Here is a 25,827-nt window from a genome sequence, read left to right on the forward strand (position 1 = left end):
ATTAATCCAAATATTCTTTTGCGAGGTTTGCATGTGCTTGGTTTTTAAATACTCTCTTGATTAACCAAACTAAGATAAAAGAATGAATAATGTTAATATGATTACTAGAAGGTAGTGCTCATAGTGAAATGTAGAAGCTGGTACAATGGGAACCTTGAATCGGCATTCTTTCTGTGATGAACTGTGGTTACAGACATTCAGGCACAATGGATACCAGTACAGATCGAGCTCTGGAACTAAAGCACCAAAACCCCACCTCCCTATCACTTGAGATAAATTTTGTTAGCCATCAGTAAGTAGCAGACATTTACTAACTTGAGGCTAATCCAAAAGATGGAGTCTGAGATAGGGTAAAGGTACAGCTCCTTGGCAAGAATCCCAACATCCTCCACCTTTGCATCAGCTGAGGGTGAGAAGGAGCAGAACAGGGCTTCTCATCAGGGTGTTGCTCCTGGACATCATTGGTTTGACACATACTTTTCAGTCTCTGGCTAATAGATGTCTCGCTAGCCTTCTTCAAGCCCTGGCGGGCGGGTCCTGAAGTGGGCCCAAAAGCTCAAAGGGAGCTGGAGCCTGGCAACCGTCCGGAGGGGAAGAGCTGCCCCACGCAGACCTTTTCTCTCCTCCAGCTCTCTCCCTTCCTTTATGGGATGGAGGAGAACGCCCTCTCCCCGCCTTTCCTTGCTTTTTAGCTAATACCGGGGATTAGGGTGACCAAACAGCAAGTGTGAAACATCGGGACAGGGGGTGGGAGGTAATAGGAGCCTATAAAAGAAAAAGACCCAAAAATTGGGACTGTCCCTATAAAATTGGGCCATCTGGTCATCCTACCAGGGATGGGGATCGGCACTGGTCAGAAGTCGGTGCCGGTCAGAGGTCGGTGCCAGCGGCGCGCTCTGATCTCATCAGCTCTGAGTTCAGTGCGAGGGCTGACTCCATAAGGAGCACTCAGAGATCAATGTCCGAGCCTTTTTGGTCCGCAGCCTGAATCTCTTGCAAATGCAACACTTATCGCTCACGTGGGTTTCCTCTAAACACTTCAGACTGCTTCTATGGGGATCCCTGACTGGCATAGGTTTTTTGCAGCAGTCACAAGGCTTGAAGCCTGGGGATCGGGGCATGCCCTGTCCCTAGACATACGGGACTAATTAACTATTTCTAACTTAACACTAAGGGAACTATTAACTATACAACTTTTAACAACTATATACAACAAATTCCCTACTAGGCACAGTTGGGATAGGAAAGCTTGCTGAGGAAAGGAGACATTCCAGCACCGTCACTGATGGTAAGAAGGACTAAGGGATGGGGGAGCCAGCGGCGCATGTATACCAGTGCATTTCCACGCCATTCCAGAGGGCGCCAGAGCCGGTCCCCTACGGATACCACTGAGGGAAAAACTTCCGGCACCGGGGTACGTGGCAAGCACACACATCTACAATGAAATGGTCATGAGCAAGCACTCAAAGAAGAACCTGATTGTTATGAAGTATCAGAGGGGTAGCTGTGTTAGTCTGTATCCACAAGGTGCCACCAGACTCCTCGTTGTTTTTCTGATTGTTATGGTAAGTCTGACGCAAATCTCTAAAGTAATCAAAAAGAAAAGAAAAATCAGAGCATAGTACCATAGAATCATAGGGTTAGAAGGGGCTGCAAGGGTCATCTAGTCCAGTGGCTCTCAACCTTTCCAGACTACTGTACCCCTTTTAGGAGTTTGATTTGTCTTGAGTACCCCCAAGTTCCACCTCACTTAAAAATTACTTGCTTACAAAATCAGACATAAACATACAAAAGTATCACAGCACATTTACTGAAAAATGTCTTACTTTCTTATTTTTACCATATACACCTCTACCCCAATATAACGCAGTCCTTGGGAGCCAAAAAATCTTACCGCGTTATAGGTGAAACCGCGTTATATCGAACTTGCTTTGATCTGCTGGAGTGCGCAACCCCAGCCCCCCCTCCCCCCCCCGGAGCACTGCTTTAGCGCGTTATATTCTAATTTGTGTTATACTGGGTTGCATTATATCGGAGTAGAGGTGTAATTATAAAATAAATTGGAATATAAATATTGTACTTACATTTCAGTGTATAGAATATAGAACAGTATAAACCAGTCATTGTCTGTCTGAAATTTTAATTTGTACTGACTTTGCTAGTGGTTTTTATGTAGCTTGTTGTAAAACTAGGCAAATATCTAGATTAGTTGATGTACCCACTGGAAGACCTGTGCGTACCCCAGGGGTACATGTACCCCTGGTTGAGAACCACTGATTTAGTCTTACAAATCCTGCATCTTGGCAGGGGGTATTAAATGTGTATTAAATATTGCTTGGTGCATATCCATCTCTATACATTCCACTGGCCAAATCCTGGCCCCATAAAATATCCCAAGTAAACCACCAACATAGGGGAGTTCTATGGGACTTGGGCTGTGGATGACAGACCAAATCCTCCCCAGGCAGGCAGCAGAGCCATACTGGACATGTTTGTGTTTAGCTGGTAGATCCACACAGTTGTGGATCCAGGTTCCCTAATTTTCCACTAGACAGATACACAATTCCCTTATCTGATACAGTAGAAAGAGCTCCTCCTCCCCACATCACATAGTCCCCCAGCATCATGGCTTCACCGTACCAGTTCTTTTGTCAATTGGGCCCTGCTTGCCTCCTGAATGTTCAGACTGGTGAATGGTGGGAGGGAAGCTATATACAGCCAAGCAAGAAAAACCCTCTGAAAGGAGTTCTCAGATCAATAAAAACAACAACAAAAAACTTCAGTATCAGAAATTTGGATACTCTAACTCACATGAATAAAGGATGCCTTACGCCATGCTTATTTATTGACAGATAATGCCAATAGCGCGTTAGTCTGTATCCACAAGGATATCTTTGCTATGACATATGTCTTATATATGGGTACATTATTTGCAAGGAATCAGGACATCAGCCAAAAATCTTTACGGTGATAAACGTATTATATTTATCATGAAACAAGTTCTGTATGTTCCTATGCAAAGGTAATGTACAGTATCAGTAAAGTTGTTATTATACATAGTGTTCTCATCAGTTAATGAATAACACACTTTAAACTGCATGCAGTTGTTCTTCAAATGAATTCTTTCAAACAAAACATAGAAAAGAGGAAGGGCAGCTGAAAGCTACTCCGAACTCTTGAAATCAAAAGCCTCAGCTTCCTGGCTAAGTGATGGAAACAACAGCTTTAAACATCCTTGAGATAACTAACACCAACCACACAGTGAAAGAATGAAAACAAAACCAGAAATATTATAACTAGTGGACTCATTTGCTAGCTACAATATTTAGTAAAGAGCTTTATAACACAGAACATGGGGAAACAGTTTCTGGAAATAACAGCTGGAATGCAGTAACATACTTTCCATATAATGATATCTTCAGAATCTTGAAACTGAGTAAATCAGGGAGCTTATGTTTACATTGGACATCCTCTTTGTTCTTGCAGTAAAAACTGCCTAAGGGTGAACTTATCTTTATGCATATGCCAAGATTTAGACATAATGTGTAATCTCTCTTTTGTTTGTGCTTTAGTCCTTCTCCTGGAGGGTCAACACAAAATTCTTTGTTATAAATTCTAGTCTCCTTTCAGCTGACAAAGCAAATTTTAAAATAATGCATTTAGCTATTTTACTGTTTCGCAGCATATTGAGGAGATAGAGGAAGTTGAGATTTTTCCAATAAAGGATTTCACTTATATAGAAATCCTATGTTTTGTGACATGAAAGAACTTCAATTCCACATCATCAAAACTTCACAGGCTCCCTGTGATTGCTCAATAGTCCCCTACATCACAACAGTTCTTCCAGCCATACTGGAAATGCATTGCTCATTTGCTTTATAATACTGGAATGCAATCAGTAAAACTCATTGAACACAGCAAACAAACATCTGACAAATGCAAACTTTATAGAAGTTGTTCTGAAGCAATAATTGCACTAATTCTTTCAGTGTACTGTCTAAAATGTGGCAGACTACAAATTACAATATTAAAGATGTGTCATGACAACACTACATACAAAAAATTAATAAAAGCAAGGAAATTACTAAATTCCACAGCAAAGGGGAATAAGGCAGCATTGCCCGATTGTCTCAATATAGTATCTGTCATCTACAGAGGATGCAGTGAGGTTGCCTGCATCAGAGGTAAGAATGGCAAAACGACATTAACTTATATAGGGTTGGCAGTACAGAAGTTATATTATCCCATTAAAAACAGCAAACTACAGTATATGCAAAGTGAGATGCTGCTCTTTTCCATCCAAAAAATGATTTATATAGCTTTTACGAAGAAAAAAATGTTAATTTGGATGCACAAACACCAGACTTGTACAATGTACCAGTGTTTCTAACATGACATTTTGACACCAGTAGTGACTTTCATCAAAATGAGGAAAAATCTGCAACATTTATCAGTGAAAAAGAATGAAGTCTAGAATTTTTAAAGGTGCCTATAGGAGTTAGGCACCTGATCATTTACATATTTTTAGCTCCTTTGAGAGAAAGGATGGACCAGTGTTTCAGGTGCTATCTTTAGATACAGGAGACCTAGGCTCAATTACCCATTCCACCACATATGTCATTTGTGACCTTGGGCAAGTCATTTAGTTGCCCCATGTGCAAATAAATATATTGGTACTGGGTACCTTACAGGAGTGTTGTTACCATAAATACATTAAACACTGTAAGGAGATCAGATATTACATATAGCAATGGAGACCAAGATCTCAGATAAATAGTTTTGAAAGTTCCATCCAAAATCTTTACTTAAACACCTGTTTAAAGATGAAATCTTTCCTCGATATGTAGATATAAATATTATAATATGGTAAAACAATCTTCATTGCTTTAATTTGGCAAGTTGAAGGGAGGAAACATGGTCTTTGATTCTACTTGAATAGGTAGGGATGATGATATTCCTCAAAACTGTTTTCAAAGGATGGATTTTAATCAAATTAGAAGTGGGCCTTTCACTCATCATTGCACTTTCTCCAAAACTTGTATGACAGCAGAGGTCTGAAAAAAAGTTGGATGTGAAATGTAATGAATGTATCCTCCCATCAGCGTGTAATGGCACTTATGAAACTCCAGTTGGCAATAATTGGTGATGCCTCCAACTCATCAAATGTAGTTGGTCTTAACTGGTTATATTCCTTTGTCAAGAAAAATAGTGCAAATCTCTAGAAAACTTTTTTTTCCTTTAAAGAGAGAAAGATGTAAGTTAATGGCCTATATTACAGAAATTCTACAGATAAAGATCAGTGATTAAACAATTTTTTTCTTGATTAAATATTTTGGTAATTCATTCCAGTTTCCTAGGAGTACTTCAGAACAATGAGCATTACTCTTGGAATTCTTGCAAATAGATCACTCTGTCATTGGTACAGCTTTTTTTTTTTTTAAAGGAAATAGTAAATATTTTTCTAACAGCTGAAGACCAATTACCAGCAACAGAAAATCTCCTAGCATAAATGCCAAGCCACTATATTTCTCAATGCAGAACAAAAGATCTGCAAATGCCAACAAGACTACATTGCTTATGTCTACTTTATTCTTATTCTTTTTTATTCAGGGTCATTGCAGCAGGAAATGAAAAACAACCATCAGCACAGCAAAAACATTCAAACAGAACAAAGCATGAAAATTGCACAAAAGAGGTTATATAATCAAGTCAATGCAGTAACTGGAAGATGTCAATGGCACATTAATGCTGTTTTAATGACTGCCCTGTTAAAAACAAAAAAAGTGACACATTTATGTGACTCATTGAACAGACAAGATAAGTTTGTCACTCTTAAAGTGAATTCTCAACAATATTAGCTACTTATAATATCCCTCTGTGTAAAAGCCTATAATCTTCTAGAATATGAGACCAACAAAGGAAATTTAAAAAAAAAAATCATTTTAAAATGTTAAACCTGAAATTTTATTTTCACAGACTCTTTAGAATCAAACCTACAATGCATGTTCATTCTCCTTGCATTTCATTTTCTGAGTGATTTCTTCCCCACTGGCTAATCATTAAAAGCAGTAAGTGATCTCCTTTCATTAAACAATTAAATATTTTAGTATTTGATTATATCAAAACACAATCATCCTAAATTCTCATAAGTAAAAACAACACAAACTATGAAAGAGACCCGAACATAAAAATACAACCACTATCAATTTTGGATCAATAACTAAGAGAGGATTTTTAACTGGTGAATGGATTTTATTTTATTTTATTTTTCATTTTAATAACTATTATTTCATAACAAAAGAGAATGGTAAAGCCTTTAAAATACTCTTCCACAACTGAAACTATTACCACGGGATGCAAACTTATTTCATAGCAGTGATCCTTTTTTTTACAAAATACCTTATAAAAATTACCAACAGTGCAGCCTCACTCATTTGTACATTCTCCTATTCCAGTGTTTCCCAAACTTGGGATGCCACTTGTGTAGGGAAAGCCCCTGGCGGACCGGGCCGTTTTGTTTACCTGCCGCGTCCACAGGTCCGGCCGATCGTGGCTCCCACTGGCCGCGGTTTGCTGCTCCAGGTCAATGGGAGCTGCTGGAAGCAGCGCGGGCCAAGGGACGTACTGGCCGCCACTTCCAGCAGCTCCCATTGGCCTGGAGCCGCGATCGGCCGGACCTGTGGACGCGGCCGGTAAACAAACTGGCCCGGCCCGCCAGGGGCTTTCCCTACACAAGCGGCGTCCCAAGTTTGGGAAACACTGCCCTATTCAAATAGTCTATAATTTGCACAAATACATGCTGGTTTCTCCACACTCTTTTTAATCAGTACCTTTTGCATTTAAAGACTGTAAAAATCCACTCACAATATGCTTTTCCTGTTGAATGTGGAGAGACCTAAGTCATTAATTTCTGCAAAAATTAATTTTAATAAATAAATAATAATAATAATAGTTTGCTGTTTTCAAGAGAAGATAATATTCCAAATGTGAATCAAATGAAAATCGATGCAGTCATCTTATTAGCTTCAGTGCTTCTGGTGCTACTGTCTTGCTAGCTTTTCCAATCAGCTGTGCAAGTGAAATTAACAAAGCACAGGTCAATTTCATTGATCGATAATAAAATAGAAAAGTTAGTTAACTGTTGTTATATCCATTTACAGATGCCCAAGACTCGGGTTTGTTTACCTGCAGCCTCCGCCGGTTCGTCCGATTGCAGCTCCGACTTGCCACGGTTCGCTGCTCCAGACCACTGGGGGCTGCAGGAAGCAGCGTGGGCCGAGGGATGTGCTGGCCGCCGCTTCCCGCAGCCCCCCATTAGCCTAGAACGCCAAACCGCATCCAGTGGGAGCTGCGATCAGCCGAACCTACAGAGGCTGCAGGTAAACAAACCGTCCCGGCCAGCCAGTGGATTTCCCTGACGGGCCGTGTGCCAAAGGTTGCCGATCCCTGAGTTAGTCTTTAAATCAGAAGCATTTGAAAACTACCATAATCCTGAAAATATGCTCTTCTAAAAAGCCCCCATGTTTTGTCAGTAGGTAAGGATGCAGGATGGGTTCAGGGGTATTTGGTGGATCTGCCATGAATAAAGGCTTCCTGACCAGTTTGTGAGCATTTCTTTTTGTGTGTGTGTGTGGTATAATTCTGTTCCCCTTGACTTCCCCTGCCAAAGGTTGCCGATCCCTGGACTAACTGTATTATTCAGATGGACTCAAAAGCATTTCCGTAGTTTAATTTAACACTTAATGCTTGGAAAAGTCAGGACGAGTGTTCCATGAACTTTAGGTTTTTTAATTTCTTTTAAAGTTGCCTTCAATTTTAGAAATGATATTTTGGATATTTTACTATATTCCCTTTTGCCTCCTTGTTGTAGGCAGACAGCTCTGCCTCCTGTCTGATATAGGATGGAAAGCCCCATGCCCCTTGTGGGGCAAGCTGCAGCTTCGTGAATTTTCTGCCTCATGATGCTTTTGAACACCAAAGTGGGTCATGGATAGAAGTAGGTGAGTTAGTAATTGTCGTGCTCCAGTCTCCTCCAAGATCCTTTCACTTCCCAGCATAACAGATCCAACAAAGGAGCCAAGATTGAATCTCCGTCTCCCCACTCTCATCAAGGCAAGTAACCTCAATACAGTCACTTATGCTAAAAATCCCAATCCTACAATCGCATCTATCTTTTCCCACCCAACTTCCGTTATTACTGACATCCCCTTTTATGGGGCAGAAGAGGCTACCCCCAGAATAACACCTTCTCCTGCAAGGGGCAATAGTAGTTATTCTCAGGAGACAAACTATCTTACAGGGTCCAGTGGAGCTGCTCTAGGATTCTCCCATGTGATATGTTCCTTGGAGCAGAGGTCACACCCTTTTTTCTATTTGGAAATTGTGGGTATTGCCAGAAATAAATAATAATGATGAAGTGAGGAGAAACCTCTGTCCCAGAACCCACAAGGAGAAGCAGCCATTCACAATTCCACCTCAGTCAAAATCTCCATGCCTGCTTAGAAGGTACCAGTGTACCACAGCTTGGTCACCCCAAGAAGGAACTAAGCAGATGTGAAAGACTCATCAACACAAGAAGGGAAAAGACTGTGGCTGGCATATACTAGAGCTCCTCTGATTTGCACAGGAAGCTGAGAACACAACTCCTTTGCTTGGGGAGCTCTAGGACAGGAGGTCTTCTTTCCTCCCCACAGGTCATTCTGGTTAGCAACTCCTTCTATTTGTGCAAGGTGAGATGTGTCCAGAGCATAACTACTCTTATCTCCACAAGAGCGAGTGCCCTGGTAATGGCTCCTTCTGTCCCCACAAGGCAGGGGAGGAGAAGATTCAGTGATGATATCATCTAAGGGTGTCAGGAGAGCAGACTGCATTCTATGGCGACCCCCACTTATTCACATGCTTAGTACCATCTTTATGCTGACACTGCCTATCTCAATGGGGGAAAGAGAGTATAGATATGTTATGACTTACACCCCCAGACTAGATTTCTAGCAGTAGGGACAGGAGAAAAGGACATGTTTGCCCACTAAATCCCACCCTAAGCTACATTTGTGGTTGAGAAACAACACTCAGGCAAAGTTCTCCATGCTCCTGCTGCTGCTCCAGAAAGGAGAACTCACTCCCACAAACAGCAGTGCTGTCTCCCTGAAAACAGAAATGAGCGATCAATGAAATAGTCTAGCAGAGTGCTTTTTGAAAGGCAAAAATATATGTGGTGAGAAAAAGAGACCACTAGAAAGACCATGTTATGCTTGTGTTGTCTGTCCTGATAATAAAAGTTTACAAACAATTCTACTATAACAGCTTTAAAGCTACAGTCCTCTCATCATGTAACAATTTACCTTAAATTCTACATTCATATTTACATTTAGGAAATAAAAGGTTGATGTATTATTGCTTTTTATCATACTGTACAGTGCTTTGCACATTGGAAAGATATTATTGACAACCAAAGCATTTCATTCCATGTTAGAAAATAGGACTAAACTATATCATATATTTGAAACTTTTTCCCCTTCACACATCTCTTCTCATCCCTTGCCACACAAAAATAAGTCTAAATTGCTTAATAAAAAAGCACAAGGACAAGTGGAAAACCTGACTGTTACAGATTCCACAGCTGTGTCTGTCATTTCGAAGAAGACTGTCTTGTATATGTTGTTAATCGTTTTACATATTGACAGCCTCAGGCTATCAAATTCATTTAGTCTAAGTTGTCTACCTTCTTCCTCCTAACAAACAAAGCCATGACAGTATCATCAGTGTTCAGCCAACAACTGGTTATACATACAAAATGTGGGTAAAGGGGGAAGTAGTCATGAAAGTCTTCTGAATCCAAGCGAAACAGAAATAGGAGACTACATGTTTCAAAGTAAATTATAATCTCCTGTAATTCTTTTATTACAGTAAACAAAGAAGGGAAACATAAAATAGCAGGAAGAAGCAGTTGTACACATACAAATACTTTTGTCAGTTGTTTTTTTTAAATTACACCAAAGTGGTAGAAGACAATACACAAAGTTCATTCTTCCATATAAATGAAGATATACTGTGATAAATGCGGGGGAGGGTGAAGAGAGGAATAGCTCCCTTTTATGGACACCCAGCCAGCCAGTAGCTATAAAATCCCTCTTAGTAGCTGTTCTCAAATTACTCTACCTGTAAAGGGTTTAAAAGTCTCACTGCTATGCATAGGGAAAAGAAAGTGAGTGGGCACCTGGCCAAAAGAGCCAATGGGAAGGCTAGGACTTTTTAAAATTGAAAAAAGACTCCTCTTTTGTCTGTCTGTTGTTTTCCTGGGGAGAGGCGGACAGGGCAGCAGCTTGGTAAGAAGCTTGGGCCAGGTATGAAAAAATCATCAGTATCATATCTAGAAACTACTCATTTAAAACCCTAGATATGTAAGTAGATCAGGAAACGTCTTGAAAGACGTGATTAGGTTTATCCCTTTTATTTTGTTATGGCTTGTGGATTCCTCTGTGCTAACCCCAGGTGCTTTTGTTTTGCTTGTAACCTTTAATCTGGACCTCAAGAAAGCTATTCTTGGTGCTTAATCCTTGTAGTTGCTCTTTTAAAATCTAGCAATAGCCTGAGTTCCCAGATGTATTTTCTTTCTTTTTTTTTATTAATAACATTTACCTTTTTTAAGAACAGAATTGGATTTCTGTGTCTTAAGAGATTTGTGCACATCTGGTTTAATTAGCTGGTGGCAACAGCTGCTTTCTTTCTTTCTTTTTTTCCTTTTCTTTTCTTTCTCAGCTCTACCCTGGATAGGGGGGTGAAAGGGCTTGAGGGTACCCCACAGGAAGGAATTCCCAAGTGTGCCTTCCTGGGCTCTCAAAGGGGTTCTGCACTTGTGTGGTGGCAGCATCTACCAATCCAAGGCCAGAGAAAAGCTGTAACCTTGGGAGTTTAATACAAGCCTGGAGTGGCCAGTATTAATTTTTAGAATCCTTGCGGCCCGCACCTTCTGCACTTGAAGTGCCAGAATGGGGAATTAACCTTGACATATACCCTGTCAAATACTTTTTTATACTTTGTTTCACTCTCCATCAGTTAACATCAGCTTAAAATCTATCAGTTATTTTCATTATTGACTTACTTCTTTCCATTTGGCACCCAAATCTTAAAATTAACAGTTAAGTTCCTTGTGCACCGGTATCATCTGTTATCATCAGTGAGGTAAAACCAGCTTGCTCCAAGACAATGAAAACACAACTTGGGGCACTGAGAGCAGTTTTACGCTCATCCTACAAAAACAACATATTTAACTTGGGTACTTATTACTCTACCACCAGTGTTCCTAATTAAAAAAAAAATGCCCCCAACACACCACACACATATACAATTAAATCTTGTGCAGATTAATATTTGATTAATCTCTCATAAAAATGGAATAAGCAGAGAAAAATAGAAAATGCTATTAAGAACATCTTTAGAACTAGATATCCTAGCATAAACAGACATGTGCTTAAGAAAAGCAGGTGTGTGAAAATACCCACACACACCCAAAAATCTAACATTACAGACTGAGCAGATGGGACCAACATTAATTTTTTAAAATAATTTAGAATTGTCAATATTTTGAATACCTAAAATGCTGTAAATGGTTTGGGACCTAGCTATCACAGAGACTGCCTCTCTCCTCATGTGATATTGTGGCAATTAAGACCATCTGAATAATTACACTGTTTTAAACCAGTTTTAATTGGTGGCGGAGGAAGGGGGAAAAGAATAGAAGGGAATTTTCACAAGAGGGTCCTCAACTATGGAATTCACTTCCGCCCACCTCTTTATTTGACAGAGCCCAAATTTGTGGATCTTGAAGTCAAATTACAAAGCCAGTTTATTCTCTTGTGCTTCCCCTGGGGACATAAGGTATTGAGTGATTGAGGGCAGTCTTAGGGCATTTCTACACAATCACTTATGTCAGCAAAATTTATGTCCCTCGGGTTTGTGAATATTCCACCCCCCTGAGCCACATAAGTTACAGCGGCATAAGTTCCGACATAGCTACCGCCGCTCGTTGGGGGTGGGTTAATTATGCCAATGGGAGAGCTCTAGAGCAGCTACATTAGTGATCTTACAGTGGCACATCTGCATCGGAACAGCTGTGCCACTGTCAGCTCTGTAGTGTAAACACAGCCTTACTTTAGGTGTATCTGGGTTCTTTAATTGTGGGATTGGTGCAATCTCTGTTTTGTAATTAAAATGTTGCATTTGTGCCTAAAGCAAGGGATAGGTGTATTTTAAATAAATCAAACGGGCACACAGTAGCATTAATATACTAAATATACCATGCTGAAATAGACAAGATTTCTCATGAAGTTGCCAGGAAACAGAACATAGTAAGTAGATGACCTTCTAAAAGTGTCATAGTTGTGAACACCATGTGTAGCCAAGTATCTAAAACTCAAAACAGTAATAAGGAAAAGTATTCCCTCCTAATTAGTTTCTCAGCAATGAAATATGGATTTTTTTTTACAAAACTACATTTTAATCCAAAATGCATTCTCACCTACTGAAAAACTTGTATTGGAGAATAAACTGAGAATTTCTTCCCAGTATGAATATTAAATACTGTAGTACACACGGCTTAAAATTAATTCACCCACACTTTTATTTGCAAGCAAACAATATGCATTGACAGGAAAGAAATAATGGGAGTTTATTAATTTGATCCCAAGTCCCATAGTTCCTAGTATGCATCCCATAATGCACCGTGAGAAAACACAGAGCATGGAGCAGAGTGGAAGAACCATGCATTATGAGATATCTGTCCAGAATTCTGAGTGATTAGTTTGCACTGACACAGAACTGTGAGGATGTAATGATTAACCATGAAAGTGCCATACAGCTAGTTTGTCCCACCACAAAGATACTGAGCTGCCGGAGGCCACCAGAGAGTTGTATCCAAAGTGTCTTCCCTTTAAGTTCCCAAGATAACCTTCCAGATGTGAAATGAACATTAAACTGATTCACTGCTGTCTTCTAAAGTCTGCAAGGAGACAGCATCATTGCCTCTGGTGCTGCTCACAGCTTTTCCAAGTACTAGGAGAATGACAGTTGACCAGATACTTACCTTTTATTGGTATTGACCTTTTATTGGTGCTGGCAAGCTACAGACATTGGATCAATACAAGTTTTTAAACTCACCCATCTTGTCTCTTTCATATCCTGGGACCAAACAGGCCTACAACACTGCAAAAAGATACTTAGCAGTATTTATTGCAGCTATTGGGAACCTTCTCAGAAACTGACACGAATTAAGTCAGTTTCATGCTGCAATTTCCAGGAAAGCTGCAAGCAGCTGCAGATTCATAGGTACTGGAGCTAGAGGAGGATTCAAAATGGAGACTTGGGAAGCAGGAGAATGGTGGAAACACCACTATTGCAGCAGCCAGTGACAAAACTACATTTTTCAAAGAGAAAATTGTGCATGAAAAATTTCAGCCAACTCCATTCAAGATCACCCAGCCCTATTTCCTGCTCATGCTAATGCAATATTCCTGTGACAGCTATATTAATTGCTTATACGAAAAAGTAGAAGTTGGAAAGTATTTATCTATTTTTAACTACGTATTAGTCACAGGTTTTTTTCCCTTTTTAAAAAAAATGTTAATAAGTGTCTCTTTTAGCTCCCAGTTAAATTTCAACAGATGCTATGAATGCCACAAAGTTCAGGTTGCTATAGAAAAATCATTTACCAGATGCAATAGGTTTCTACTTATTTTCAGATCTTGTTCCAGATATACAGTAAGTGGACACAAAGATTTTAAAAAAGACACTATGCCCTCACATTTGTTTTGTCTAGTACCTCTTAAATTAAAGCATCTGGAAGAACCAGAATTTTGAAATATAGTCTTCAAAGTTATAAAGATACTTTGCAAAGCAGAATCCATTTCAACTGCCAATAAATAAATCAAAGATATTTTGTCTTTACATAGAAATGAGAATGCACATTCGTATGATTATGACAGATGAACATTTAGGATTAGTGTTCAGATACATATTCAATCATATGTCTAAGGAAGAGTATGGGGGAGTAGAAGAGAAATAAGCAGGATATAAACCATGTGAGCAATAATTATATACAGCCAAGTTAAGTTAGATAGAGATCATATGTTAATAGTATTAGAAATCCCATTCCCAATGGAATCCAGAGAAAAAAGTGAAGGAAACTTCATGGAAAACTGTTTTGTGAAATGCCTGAATTGTCTGGAGTCTCTGGATTGTGAATAATACTGGAATGTGAAAGCAAGTTTCTTTTCTTCACATAGATACTAGGGCATCCACACGAGGCCATATACCTCTGAAATCATTACTGACAATAATTAAGCTGTCTTGCAAATAAAAACTGTTACATAATTATATTATTTGTATTCCAGTAACACTTAGGAGGCAGGACTCCACAGTGCTAGGCGCTGTACAAGCACAAAACAAAAAGACAGTCCCCACCCAAAAAGACCTTCAGTTGGAAAGGCTGCTTTATTATAAAGTTTATTGAATAGAAGTGAGAATGGCAATTAGCTAATATGTATTACACTAGTTAATGTATGAATCAATAGCTACATGTTTATACTAGGCATCCTGGAATCATTACATCTTAAACGATTTCTATTGGGTAAAATTTAGAAAAGTGTCTAGGTGACTTAGTCATTTAGAAGCCTAAGTCCCATTGTAAGTAAATGGAACTTAGGCTCCTAAATGATTTAAACATTTTTCAAAAATATACCAATAATCAAGAAAGAACTGTTATTTTGATTCAGACTAATTTTGATATTCAGAACTGAATTAGTCCAAAAATATTACCAATTAAAGAAGAAAAAAATAATTCCTGTCTTGACAGAAAATAGGTTGTCAGCTGTCAAACATGGATTCAAATAACTGAGCAGCATGTTCTGATTGACATGGGAAGAAGCTAAGACTTCAGCAGGAGACTGGCAAAGATGGAAGACAGTGAAGGCCCTGTGTTCTGCATAAAACATAAGAGAGGCATAAAAAAAGAGAGATGCTCTGATCAGTTCCTGATTACATATGGTCAGTAAGTATGTTAGATACACACATCTAACATGTCTACACTGAAAAAAAAAAGAAAAAAAAAAAAAGCTAACTTGAGTCAGCCTAGGTTAAAATAGCAGTGAAGGCACTGCAACTCTGCTTTTTAACTCAAGTTAGCAGTTTGAGTCCAATCCCCAGCTCTACTAGAGTATGTCTACACTGCAGCTGAACCTCCTAGCCCAGGTAGACAGATTCGTGTTTGCTTGGCTCAAGTTAGCGTGCTAAAAATAGAGTGTGGACGTTGAGGCTTGGGCGGCAGCTCGGACTCTCAAGCTCATCTGACCTCCTGGATCTGAGTTCGGGTGGCTAGTCTGAGTCTCCACTGGAGTTGCAACGTTCATAAACATCTGTCAGGGATGGTCTAGATAATATTTAGTCCTGCCTTGAGTGCAGAGGACTGGACTAGATGACCTCCCTAGGTCCCTTCCACGCCTACACTTCTATGATTTTCTTTGCTTGACTTTTAGCAAGTTTCAGCTGTTTACAGTGGGGGTGAGGGGGGAGAGTGTAATTATTAATTTACCACCACCGTGTACACAGTAATACATAGTAGGTACAAGATGCCAAAAAAACGAAAAGTCCATGCCATAAAGATCTTACAGTCTATACACTCAAGAACAATACAGGATATACAATGTAAAGCGGTGGTTCTCAATCAGGGATACGTGTACCCCTCGGGGTACTTAGAGGTCTTCCAGGGGGTACATCAACTCAGCTAGACATTTTCCTAGTTTTACAACAGGCTACATAAAAAGCACTAGTGAAGTCAGTACAAACTAAAATTTTATACAATGATTTTATACTGCTCTATATACTATACACTGAAATGTAAGTACAATATTTATATTCCAATTTCTATATTTTATAATTATATGGTAAAAATGAGAATGTATGCAATTTTTTAGTAATAGTGTGCCGTGACATTTTTGTATTTTTATGTCTGATTTTGTAAGTAAGTAGTTTTTAAATGAGGTGTAACTTGGGGGACTCCTACAAGGGGTGCAGTAGTCTGGAAAGGTTGAGGTTATGGTACTTTGGACACATTTATTCAAATAATCATTAAATGTACGCCACTAAGGGTCACAGATATGTTTTACAGCCAAATAGAAGAATAAAATGTGTTGGAAAACAGTATCAAAATCATTTAAAGATACTCTATATACTCTCTAAGAAGGAAGGAGGCAAAGTGACTAATAAAAGGATACTACGTGCACCAATCTAGCTAATGCTAAATAAACACTGAGCATGATCCCCATTAAAAGTGGCCAATACTATAAATATAACACTGCATATATTGAGTGATATTATTTTCCTCTCTTCTGCTAGACAGGCAGCAAGTAGAATGTTATGCTTGGTATCCTTTTTAAGAAGAAGGAAGGAATGTTGGAGTCAGAACATTCCATAGGGTTTGGGGGAGTGGTAACTGGAAAGAGAAAAAGGAAAAACTAAAGAAGGTACATTAACAACAGCAGCAGGACCCCACAGAGAAGGAGAGTAATGGCAAAGTGTCATTAAAGTAAAATCAGAGTAAAAGGGTAGCAGGATATATCCCAATGTTTTTGGTTAGAGTTCCCTTTTGTAACTCAGGGGAACAGAGAGAGGACACAAGTTTTGTTCTGAACTCTTTTACTGCTTCATAATTTTGTGTAGTGCTTATTAGTCTAAAGTTGTATTACAGTGGCACCCACAGACCTTAACAAGGATCAGGGGGCCCATGCTGGGCACTTTACAAACTCATAAATCCCAGCCCCAAAGCAGTGCCATATAAGCACAGATTAGACAAACAAGGACAAGAGGCTGAGAGCACACACTGCCAATGGTAGTTCTGAAGATCTCCAGGAGAGACCACAGGGAAGCCTGCACCATCAAAAAACACACAGTTTGGGAATCCTTGTTTTATTTGCTGTAACTTAGATGTTCATTCAGTTTTATTTGTAACAGAATCAGTTGGCTCTTGTTAACAGTAATGGTTTCATAGCAAAAAGAAAAGAAACCCAGCAGCAGGATAAGAGAATGAACAAAAAAAACCCAACCTCAACACATTTGCGTCACTCCATTTTAGTTCATCTAATGCTCATTGCACCACCTCTGTGGATTGTTTTGAATTTCTGCCCATGTTTACAGTAGTAAGTCTATAAATTGGGGGGTTTTAAAACAAATTCTGAGTGGAACCAAATGGTTAAGGCAAATGGGACCAGCCATTTCATTTTTTTAAAAAGGGAAGAAAAATTCTTCAGAAATCCTATTATTTTATACAGCAACCCTTCCAAACATATAAATCATTATAAATTTCTAACCTGAGTAATGTATATTATAAAAAGTAGTTTTACAACTGTAGTTTTCCAGTAAGTAAAGTTTTAGCCCCAACTCCTGTAAAGACTTACTATTACTCACTATTAATAGTCCCATTACAAGTGTGAATCTTTACAGGTTCAGAACCCTATGGACTATTCACAGTGAGGAAAGTTAAGCATAAATGTTTCCAGGATCAGACCTATAGTATTCAAAATATACATCTACTAAAATATGAACTGATGTATTATAGATGTATTCTGACTACGGGGCAATACAATCTTTACCTTCCATCTTTGCCAAGAATATCAATATATAAACCCAAAATGAAATATTTGTAAAAATTACAATTTTGACAGAGAAATCCCCTGAGAAAAAAATTATCAAAAGTTTGTTTTTAAAAAGAATGTTTCAAATTTCTATACTATTTCATGCAATCAGGGCTTGAAAAATATACCCAGCATCTTCTAGTGTTTTCAAACAAGGTGAAAAATACCTGTGCAAGCAAACGAAGAATAAAATGTATTTCTTGTGTAATTGCTACAGATTGTTAGTTAAGATTATATTTAATATCTTTATTTGAAATGTAACTTACTACTTCTCTTTTCATTTAGTCCTATCTTATTTTTCTTCTTAACTTCATTCCACCATGTTTTCCTCTTTTATTTCCCATACTATGGTCACGGTTTATCTTCTCCAGCAGTGGTTTTACTGTCTGTTTTCTCTTCCCTTCTGCCTCCCTCAGGCTATATCTACACTGCCACTTATGTCGATATAATTTATGTCACTCGGGTGTGTTAGCCACCCCCTGATCAACATAAGTTACACCGACCTAGCGTTGTCCCCACCAGCGCTTATATCGCCGGGAGAGCTTTTCTGCCAACATAGCTACAGCCACTGTAAACTCTCTAGTGTAGCCATAGCCTCAGTCTCTTCTCATTTTCTCCCTACATCTACCTCCTTCCCTGTACTTTCTGTTTCCTCTACTCCCAAACTCACCCTCTCAGTACCAATTCTCTTTTCAAACTAACAACTACTTCCCCTTCAGACCAATCAATTCACACAAAGAGAGAGCTTGAAAATTTTACCAAACACTAAATAGCCAGAGGTCTAAACTTACCTGCTAAATATCAGTTAAAAAGATACAGGGCCCACTAATGAGCAGCACCTCCCAGGTAAGAAGACAACATGAGCTACTTGGAAAGGGGAGGATGCTGGGATACTTATCAGCGTGCCTTCCTTGCATTATGTTTATCTCTCATATCAGCCTTTGTCTAACAGGTGTTTAAAAAAAAATTTAGACCCACTGCTCCAAACACCTTTGTCCCCCTAATCCTCAAACCCACAGCCTCCTGACTGCTGCAAGCATTAGGGATCTCACTACTCTACTGTCACCCCAGCCTCCTGGCTCCTGTGATTGGGGCAGGGAGGGTGGCTGCGCCTCTGCTCCTGTATCCCTTCCCAAGCATCCATTTTTGAATCTTTCTACCCAGTGAATAGCTCCAGTGCCTGCTTCTGTTGCTCCAACTTTCAAAAGCAGCAGATTGAAACTGATCTGATTCTAGTGACTCTCACTGCTTCCTTTGGAGTTCCCAGTAGATGCAATGAAAATTGACATGACTAGTCACTTTTCATTCTACAGCCAATTGAGAAAACTGAGCTGTAGCAGAGGCATTGAAGACATGTCAGCAGACTTAGGAAGATAGTACTACATCAGAGGGGTAGCCGTGTTAGTTTGTATCAGCAAAAATAATGAGGAGTCCTTGTGGCACCTTAGAGACTAACAAATTTATTTGGGCATAAGCTTTTGTGGGCTAAAACCCGGTAAAACCCACAAAAGCTTATGCCCAAATAAATTTGTTAGTCTCTAAGGTGCCACAAGGACTCCTTGTTGTTAGTACTACATCAGCTTAAACACAGTTTACAACTGAATGCTTATTTTTGCAACCATCTGCTGAAGCTAATGGCACTCATCAGGAAAAGCTTCCTACTGAACCCAGGTGACTGGGTAAGCCAATTTTTCAAGCCCCAATTATAAACTATGGCTGAAATATCAACTTTGATAGCAAAGATGAAGAGGCAGCCTCTAACCATATGGCTAATATCATATCCTACTTCAATAAGTCCTATAATCTGTGACCTGCCAACTAACAGGTACTAACAACAGTTACATCCTTCAGAATTTTAAAAGCAGCAACCACACGCAAAAACAGTTGTGATCTTGTTGATACTTAAAATGCATACAATTTTATGGACTCACTAGATTGATCCCTCTAATATACTGGTAAATTGGATCGGTTCTGGACATCTGTGAAGCACACACTCTGTGCTGTAGTATTTCTTACATCAAGAGTCAAGATAGTGTAACATCTGTACTAAATGAATGGAGCCCAATGTAAGATTTACAAATGTTTCAAATATTGTCATAAAAATATAGTTCTACTAAGAAAGTGACTTTGCATAAATGGCAGCTTTATGTTTAATAGATCTGCACTCTATGTGCATTACAAGCCATATCCACTTGTGCGGGAAATTTTTATTACTTTTTAGTCCTGTTCACACTGCATAGCCAACAAAGATATGATAGAGAGAGCTGGTATTCTGTTCTTATTCACCCTCAGAATTCCAGCTACAATGAACTCAATTAAACCTGTACAACCCCAGTTTCTTAACTGGAACTGCCTAGGTGTAGTCAAGGAAAAAAACGATAAAGATCAGAATAGGGCTGCACAGGTGTAACTGAGAGCAGAATCTGGCTTGTGGAATCTTTTTTACTGGTGATGCTCAGGAGTAAATTAAGGCAAGGTCCATTATTATTTGTATTACAGCAACACTCAAAGGTCCCAAATCATGAGCACAAAACACAGAATGACACCCTTGACCCAAAGAACTTATTATTAAATTTAGGATAAACATGCAACTAGGGAAAGGGAGGACAGGAGTAACAGTTGTAAGAACACACATTTACTTAGATACTATATGCACAACCTGATTATTCTGAATCATTTACATTTTTAAAATATAAATAAATATCAACAATTCGCACTGGAACTCTACTTAGTCATTATTTATTTGGAGATTTTCTGTAGGCATCAGGAAGAAGTGGGTCTTGCGGATGCTACTAGAAGGATGAGAGGGTACTAGCTTTACAAGCTATTTTGGAGAGGGTATTCCCTGGACCAGGGATGGAGTGAAAGTAGATTCAAGGAGCTGCAGACGTTGAACTGCGACACAGCCCATGGACACACAGAAGACCTGATCCTGCACTCTGATCCACTCAGGTGAAATGTTGTGTTTATGCAGAGCTCCATAGACTTCAGCAGGACTGCACTAGCGTAAGAGTCTGCCTGTGTGAATCAAAGCCAGAATATGGATCTCCAAGTATGCAGTACAGATATGTCAATGTCAGAAAGTGGGGAAGCAGGAGGGTAAGAAACCAGGACTGCAACAAGCACTTTTGCAGAAGGAAGACTTTTGATTTGTGAAGGAAACATTTGTCTGGATTGTATCCAGGTCCATTGTGTTTTAATCCACCACTGGAAGTGATGTGTGAGCCAGAAAGAATACAGCTCAGCTCAGCTCCCATGGTGAGGCAGATATAAACTGAAAAAAAATGAGCTCTGGAAATCAATGAGACATAATATACAAGGAAATCCCATTATGCCATTTTTACAGAGTCACTTTTCAGAGTAGAGCCATACATTAAGAGGGAAAAAAAGATAAGGTAAGAATGGCAAATAAAGTGCTGCCAGTGAAAACATGCTAAGACTCCAGTAGTGTTGTTTGCAGGATTTTTATAGGTTCTTGTTCTAGCAAGAATGAATGTATTTAAATTAAATCAGTTACTTAATACTTTGAAACAATCCAGCTATCGTCGCCATGCAGGACAAATTATTAGTATTGCCTTACACTAAATATGACACTAACATAAAATTACAGCTAAATAGAATAGAAAATAAAGGTAAACATAGATACTGACAGATGCTTTATAGATTTGGCTGGAAAATTTCTACAGATTTCTATTGTCCTTACCTCTGTGAAATGCATTAGCTAGCTCAGTCTAGATCATAATGGACAAGGGTCCACACCACATTGTTTGCAACCTTGCCAATCTTATACTCTTTAATACACTTAAAAATACTTATTCCAAAAGAAAGAGATATAATCTGATGATTCACAAACTGAAAGTGATTTAAATGTATTTTATTTTTGATGCTAAAAAAATAAGCCATTGCTGAAGGTGGAAGTTCATAACATTCCTCCTACTTGGGTGATGACATGTCTCCATAAAAGCATAAAATTTCGGAGAGAGTTTATAGCACTAAGGTGAAGTATAATTATGTAACCATTTGGTGCCTAGTACTACTGCAGTAAGTACCCCAGAAACGTATGTAATAAATAATGATAAGTATTCATAGTGTATATCTTTGAGCTACAGGTAAAAATATTACTTTCGATATATTCGTATCCAGAGGAGATCTTCAAGGTACTGCTTATTAGATCAATTTTATCAGTGTCTGTGCCAGGGGATTATTAAACTTTTCCATACTGTAAGTGTATCTTGTGGTCCACCTCCTTCCCATTCACCACCACATAACATAATTGTAGCAGCTACAGAAATTGTCATTATTAGGAAAGTACTTGATATATTTCTAATTGCCTTTTAATGGTGACATAGTAGGTGGAAACAAGGAGGATAGTCATCACCATGTGAATAGTAAGAGCTCAACAGACCACTAGCAGTCCATAGGCCACACTTTAAGAACAGGTTTCAGAGTGGTAGCCGTGTTAGTCTGTATCAGCTAAAACAGGGAGGAGTCCTTGTGGCATCTTAGAGACTAACAAATTTATTTGGGCATAAGCTTTCGAGGACTAGAACCCACTTCATCAGATGCATGGAGTGGAAAATAAAGGAGCAGGTATAAATACATGTCCAGTTTGCAAATTAATTCCAGTTCTGCAGTTTCTTGTTGAAATCTGTTTTTGAAGTTTGGAATTAATTTGCAAACTGGACACCATCACATTAGGCCTGAATAAAGACTGGGAGTGGCTGGGTCATTACAAAACCTAAACCTAATTTCCCCCATACTAATTTCCCCCTACTGTTACTCACACCTTCTTGTCAACTGTTTGAAATGGGCCACTCTGATTACCACTACAAAAGTTATTTTTCATCCCTTGGTATCTTACTGTTAATTGAATTGTCTCATTAAACTGACCTCACACTTGGTAACGCAACTCCCATCTTTTCATGTATTTATACCTGCTCCTGTATTTTCCACTCCATGCATCTAATAAAGTGGGTTCTAGCCCACGAAACCTTATGCCCAAATAAATTTGTTAGTCTCTACTTTGAGAACAGTTGCCATAAGCCAAATTGAGAATATTTAAATGTTAACCTTTTTTTTTTCTTTTTTTAATTTCCTTTACTAAATCATAGGCTAGAACGGTTACTCAAATTTGAGAGACTAGAGGGCTTGATATTGGAGAGGTTAGACAAATATTATGTTTGTATTGTTCATATATTTTCCTCTTACTTACTCACAAATTATAAACATCCATGGTGAGGAGAACTCTTCCTTGTCCAGTTTTAATCTAATATATTTTGCTGTTGTAGGCATCAATATCTTTGCCATGTGTCCAAACCTTTTAGACTCACATCCCTATTGTTAGGAGTTAAAAAAAACAAAACAAAATCAAGATGATTCACAACACAAGACTACAAAAAACTGTGTAAAGCTCAATGACCAATATAAAATGTGCTCTGTATATGTACTTAGTTCCAAATGCAAGAAACATTAACCACCCACTTCCTGTATTGTTCACTAAAACTTTTACAGCTACTTCAGGACTGCTCCAATCCTGCCAAAAGGGTTCACACCTTGCCAAAGAGGGAATCAGAAATGTTAAATAATTGTACTTTTCACATTAAAATATTTAGAGTCTGAAATGCAGCAAGGCTTTATGGGGCCCATTCTGAAAATAACTGAAAGTCACAAGTCAATATGTGACAGTAGGTCATGCAGAAAATACCCAACAGAGACTGGGAGTGGCTGGGTCATTACACATATTCAATTTATTTCCCCATGTTTAGTATCCTCACACCTTCTTGTCAACTGTCTAAAATGGGCCATCTTGATTATCAGTACAAAAGTTTTTTTTCCTCCTGCTGATAATACCTCATCTTAATTAATTAGACTCTTACAGTTGGTATAGCTACTTCCACCTTTTCATGTTCTCTGTATGTTTATATATTTCTTACTATATGTTCCATTCTATGCATCTGATGAAGTGGGCTGTAGCCCATGAAAGCTTATGCTCAAATAAATTTGTTAGTCTCTAAGGTGCCACAAGTACTCTAGTTCTAGGAGTGTTTCTGTATCCCAAGAAACATACAAACAGGTTAATGGAGCCAATCCTTTACTCATAATCAACTCTAAATCAAAGTGTGTGAGGGTTGTATAGATTCTCTTTTTTATTAAAAGAGTGTGGGGGGAAAGGATAAAACTGGTTTCTTTAAAAAAAAATCATGGTCAAAAATATTTAGACTAAATTCTTTACTGGCTTTCACCCTATGCGATCCCACTGAAATCAGTTGAACCCTAATGCTGCAAAGACTCATGCATGTACTTAACTCTACAAGCAGCAAGGAGTTAATCCCATTGACATAAATGTGACCATTCACGCTCCATCAAATTAAACATTTGCACAAATCTTTGCGAGATTGGGCCCTTGGACTGTATTGGATATAATTCAGTAGAGAATTTGGCCCCTGGTGTATTATTTTATGTCCACAGTGCTGCTTAAAATTGAGCCAAAAGTATAACATTCCTAAATGATCCATTGCCACCAGTGAAATATACTGTACCAAGCCACTAATAAGAGTCACAATGAAAACATTTTAGGAATCATATACAGTTAAAAAACCAACGTCTGTTATTAGATACAAAATACCATGTTTCACGATTACTTTTATTTAAGAACATCTACAAATCCACAAGGATTGATCAAAATCCAGTAGCTCTAAAATTCTACAGCCTGATTTATGAAAGCAACCAAAAAGTACGTTCAATTGAAAACATCTAGGGCTGGGTGGAGTGCGACGAAATCTTTCACATAAAAACGCGAATCAAAGCCAAGTCTCCTATGGTGAAGCAACAGCTTCTTAAACAGCTCTCTGCAGCTCGGCTCCCTCCGAAAGATGTTGCTGAGAATAATTAATGAAATGATCCAAGAAAGGAAAACTGGAGCCCGCTGAGTGACTTCACCACCACTCGCCCTGCTGGCTCCAGGCCTCGAGGGGGGAAGCCACACAGCTGCGGGCCAAGCTCAACCGTGCACCACCTCGGTGCCTTCAGCAGATAATCAGACAGAGAGAGAGAGAGACCAAAAAGGCGAGAGAGGAATACACCAGGCAGAGACAACCGGCGAGCAAGTCACTGGCCATAGCTACCAGAGCCGGGGGGGGGGGCTGCTTCACCCCCTGCTCTCTACAAATCAATCTCCACTGGAGCTAACAAAAGACTCCAGAGAGAGAGGGCAGCCCAGTGATCGGGGCTTCCAACCCGACAGGCTAGAGACAAAGGGCTGTGGCGCCTGCTGCACGGTGCCCCCCGCCCCAGGTGCCCCGACCGAGACCCCCCCTTACTGCTCCCTCCAGGCCTCTCCCTACATTCAGGGCGGGAAGTTGCCGGCCTCCCTCCCCCTCGGGCTGCTGAAGCCCCCCACCCGGGGGGTACTCACAGGATGGTGGTTTGGGGCGACACGGCGGGGACGCTTTCCAGCATCAGATGCATGCAGCGCACCGTGGTGCGGAAGCACAAGCAGCGGCTGGGGCACCACACGCTGCCCCGCGGCGGCGGCTGGGGCTGCGGGGAGGCGGCGAGGAAAAGCGCCCCGCTCCAGAGCAGGAGCACGAAGCCGAGCCCGGCCGCTGATGTGCAGCGGGCCATGGTGCGAGGGGCAGGAGGAGGAGGGCGAGGGGCGGCAGCAGGTCTCCACCGTGCCTGCTCCGCTCCCAGCTGCGGCTGCTCTCGCTCCTGGACCTGGGGCCAGCGGGCGGAGGCGACTCCCTGCCCGGCGCAGGCTGGAGAGAGGAGGGGAGGGACGGGACGGCAGTGGGACCGCCCCAGCCGGCGCGCTCTGGGCGCTCGGCGAGCTGGGCAGGCAGCCCCGCCACTGGCTCCTCGGCCCGAGCAGGGGCGCAAGAGGGCCCCGGCCCGAGCAGAGCGTTCCACAGCGAGGCACCGCCCGGAGAGGGGGAAGCGGCTTCCTCCGCCAGAGGGAGCATGGAGGGGGCGGCTTGGGGAAACGCATGGCCGAATCCCCTCACCCCCACCAGGGACACAGAGCGACAGGCCCCCTACACGCGCCCGCCCCCCCCCCCCAATCCCTGCCTGGGGCACAGAGCAACAAGCCCCCTGCACGGGTCTGAACCCCCCATCCCCAACAGGGGCACAGAGTGACAGGCCCCCA

General features: G+C 40.2%; 1 protein-coding gene across 4 annotated transcripts in view; it reads right to left on the reverse strand.

The window, feature by feature from the left end:
• PXDN (peroxidasin) overlaps positions 1-25,404 on the reverse strand; it is a 151,733-nt gene extending 126,329 nt beyond the window's left edge. Inside the window, exons 1-2 of one of the 4 annotated variants that reach the window (XM_024215790.2) lie at positions 25,096-25,167; positions 22,894-23,015 (exon numbers count right to left, since the gene is read on the reverse strand). In XM_024215790.2, the coding sequence (XP_024071558.1) occupies positions 22,894-22,988 (95 nt within the window). In that variant the 5' untranslated portion in view covers positions 22,989-23,015; positions 25,096-25,167. Of the gene's footprint in view, positions 1-22,893; positions 23,016-25,095 lie in introns of those variants that run through there. The other 3 variants (XM_024215788.2, XM_024215789.2, XM_024215791.2) reach the window with 3 other exon arrangements.
• Positions 25,405-25,827: the final 423 nt, after the last annotated feature.

Source organism: Terrapene carolina, unplaced genomic scaffold (genome assembly GCF_002925995.2).
Source record: "Terrapene carolina triunguis isolate 2854851 unplaced genomic scaffold, T_m_triunguis-2.0 Scaffold42, whole genome shotgun sequence".
NCBI classification, from domain to species: domain Eukaryota; kingdom Metazoa; phylum Chordata; order Testudines; family Emydidae; genus Terrapene; species Terrapene triunguis.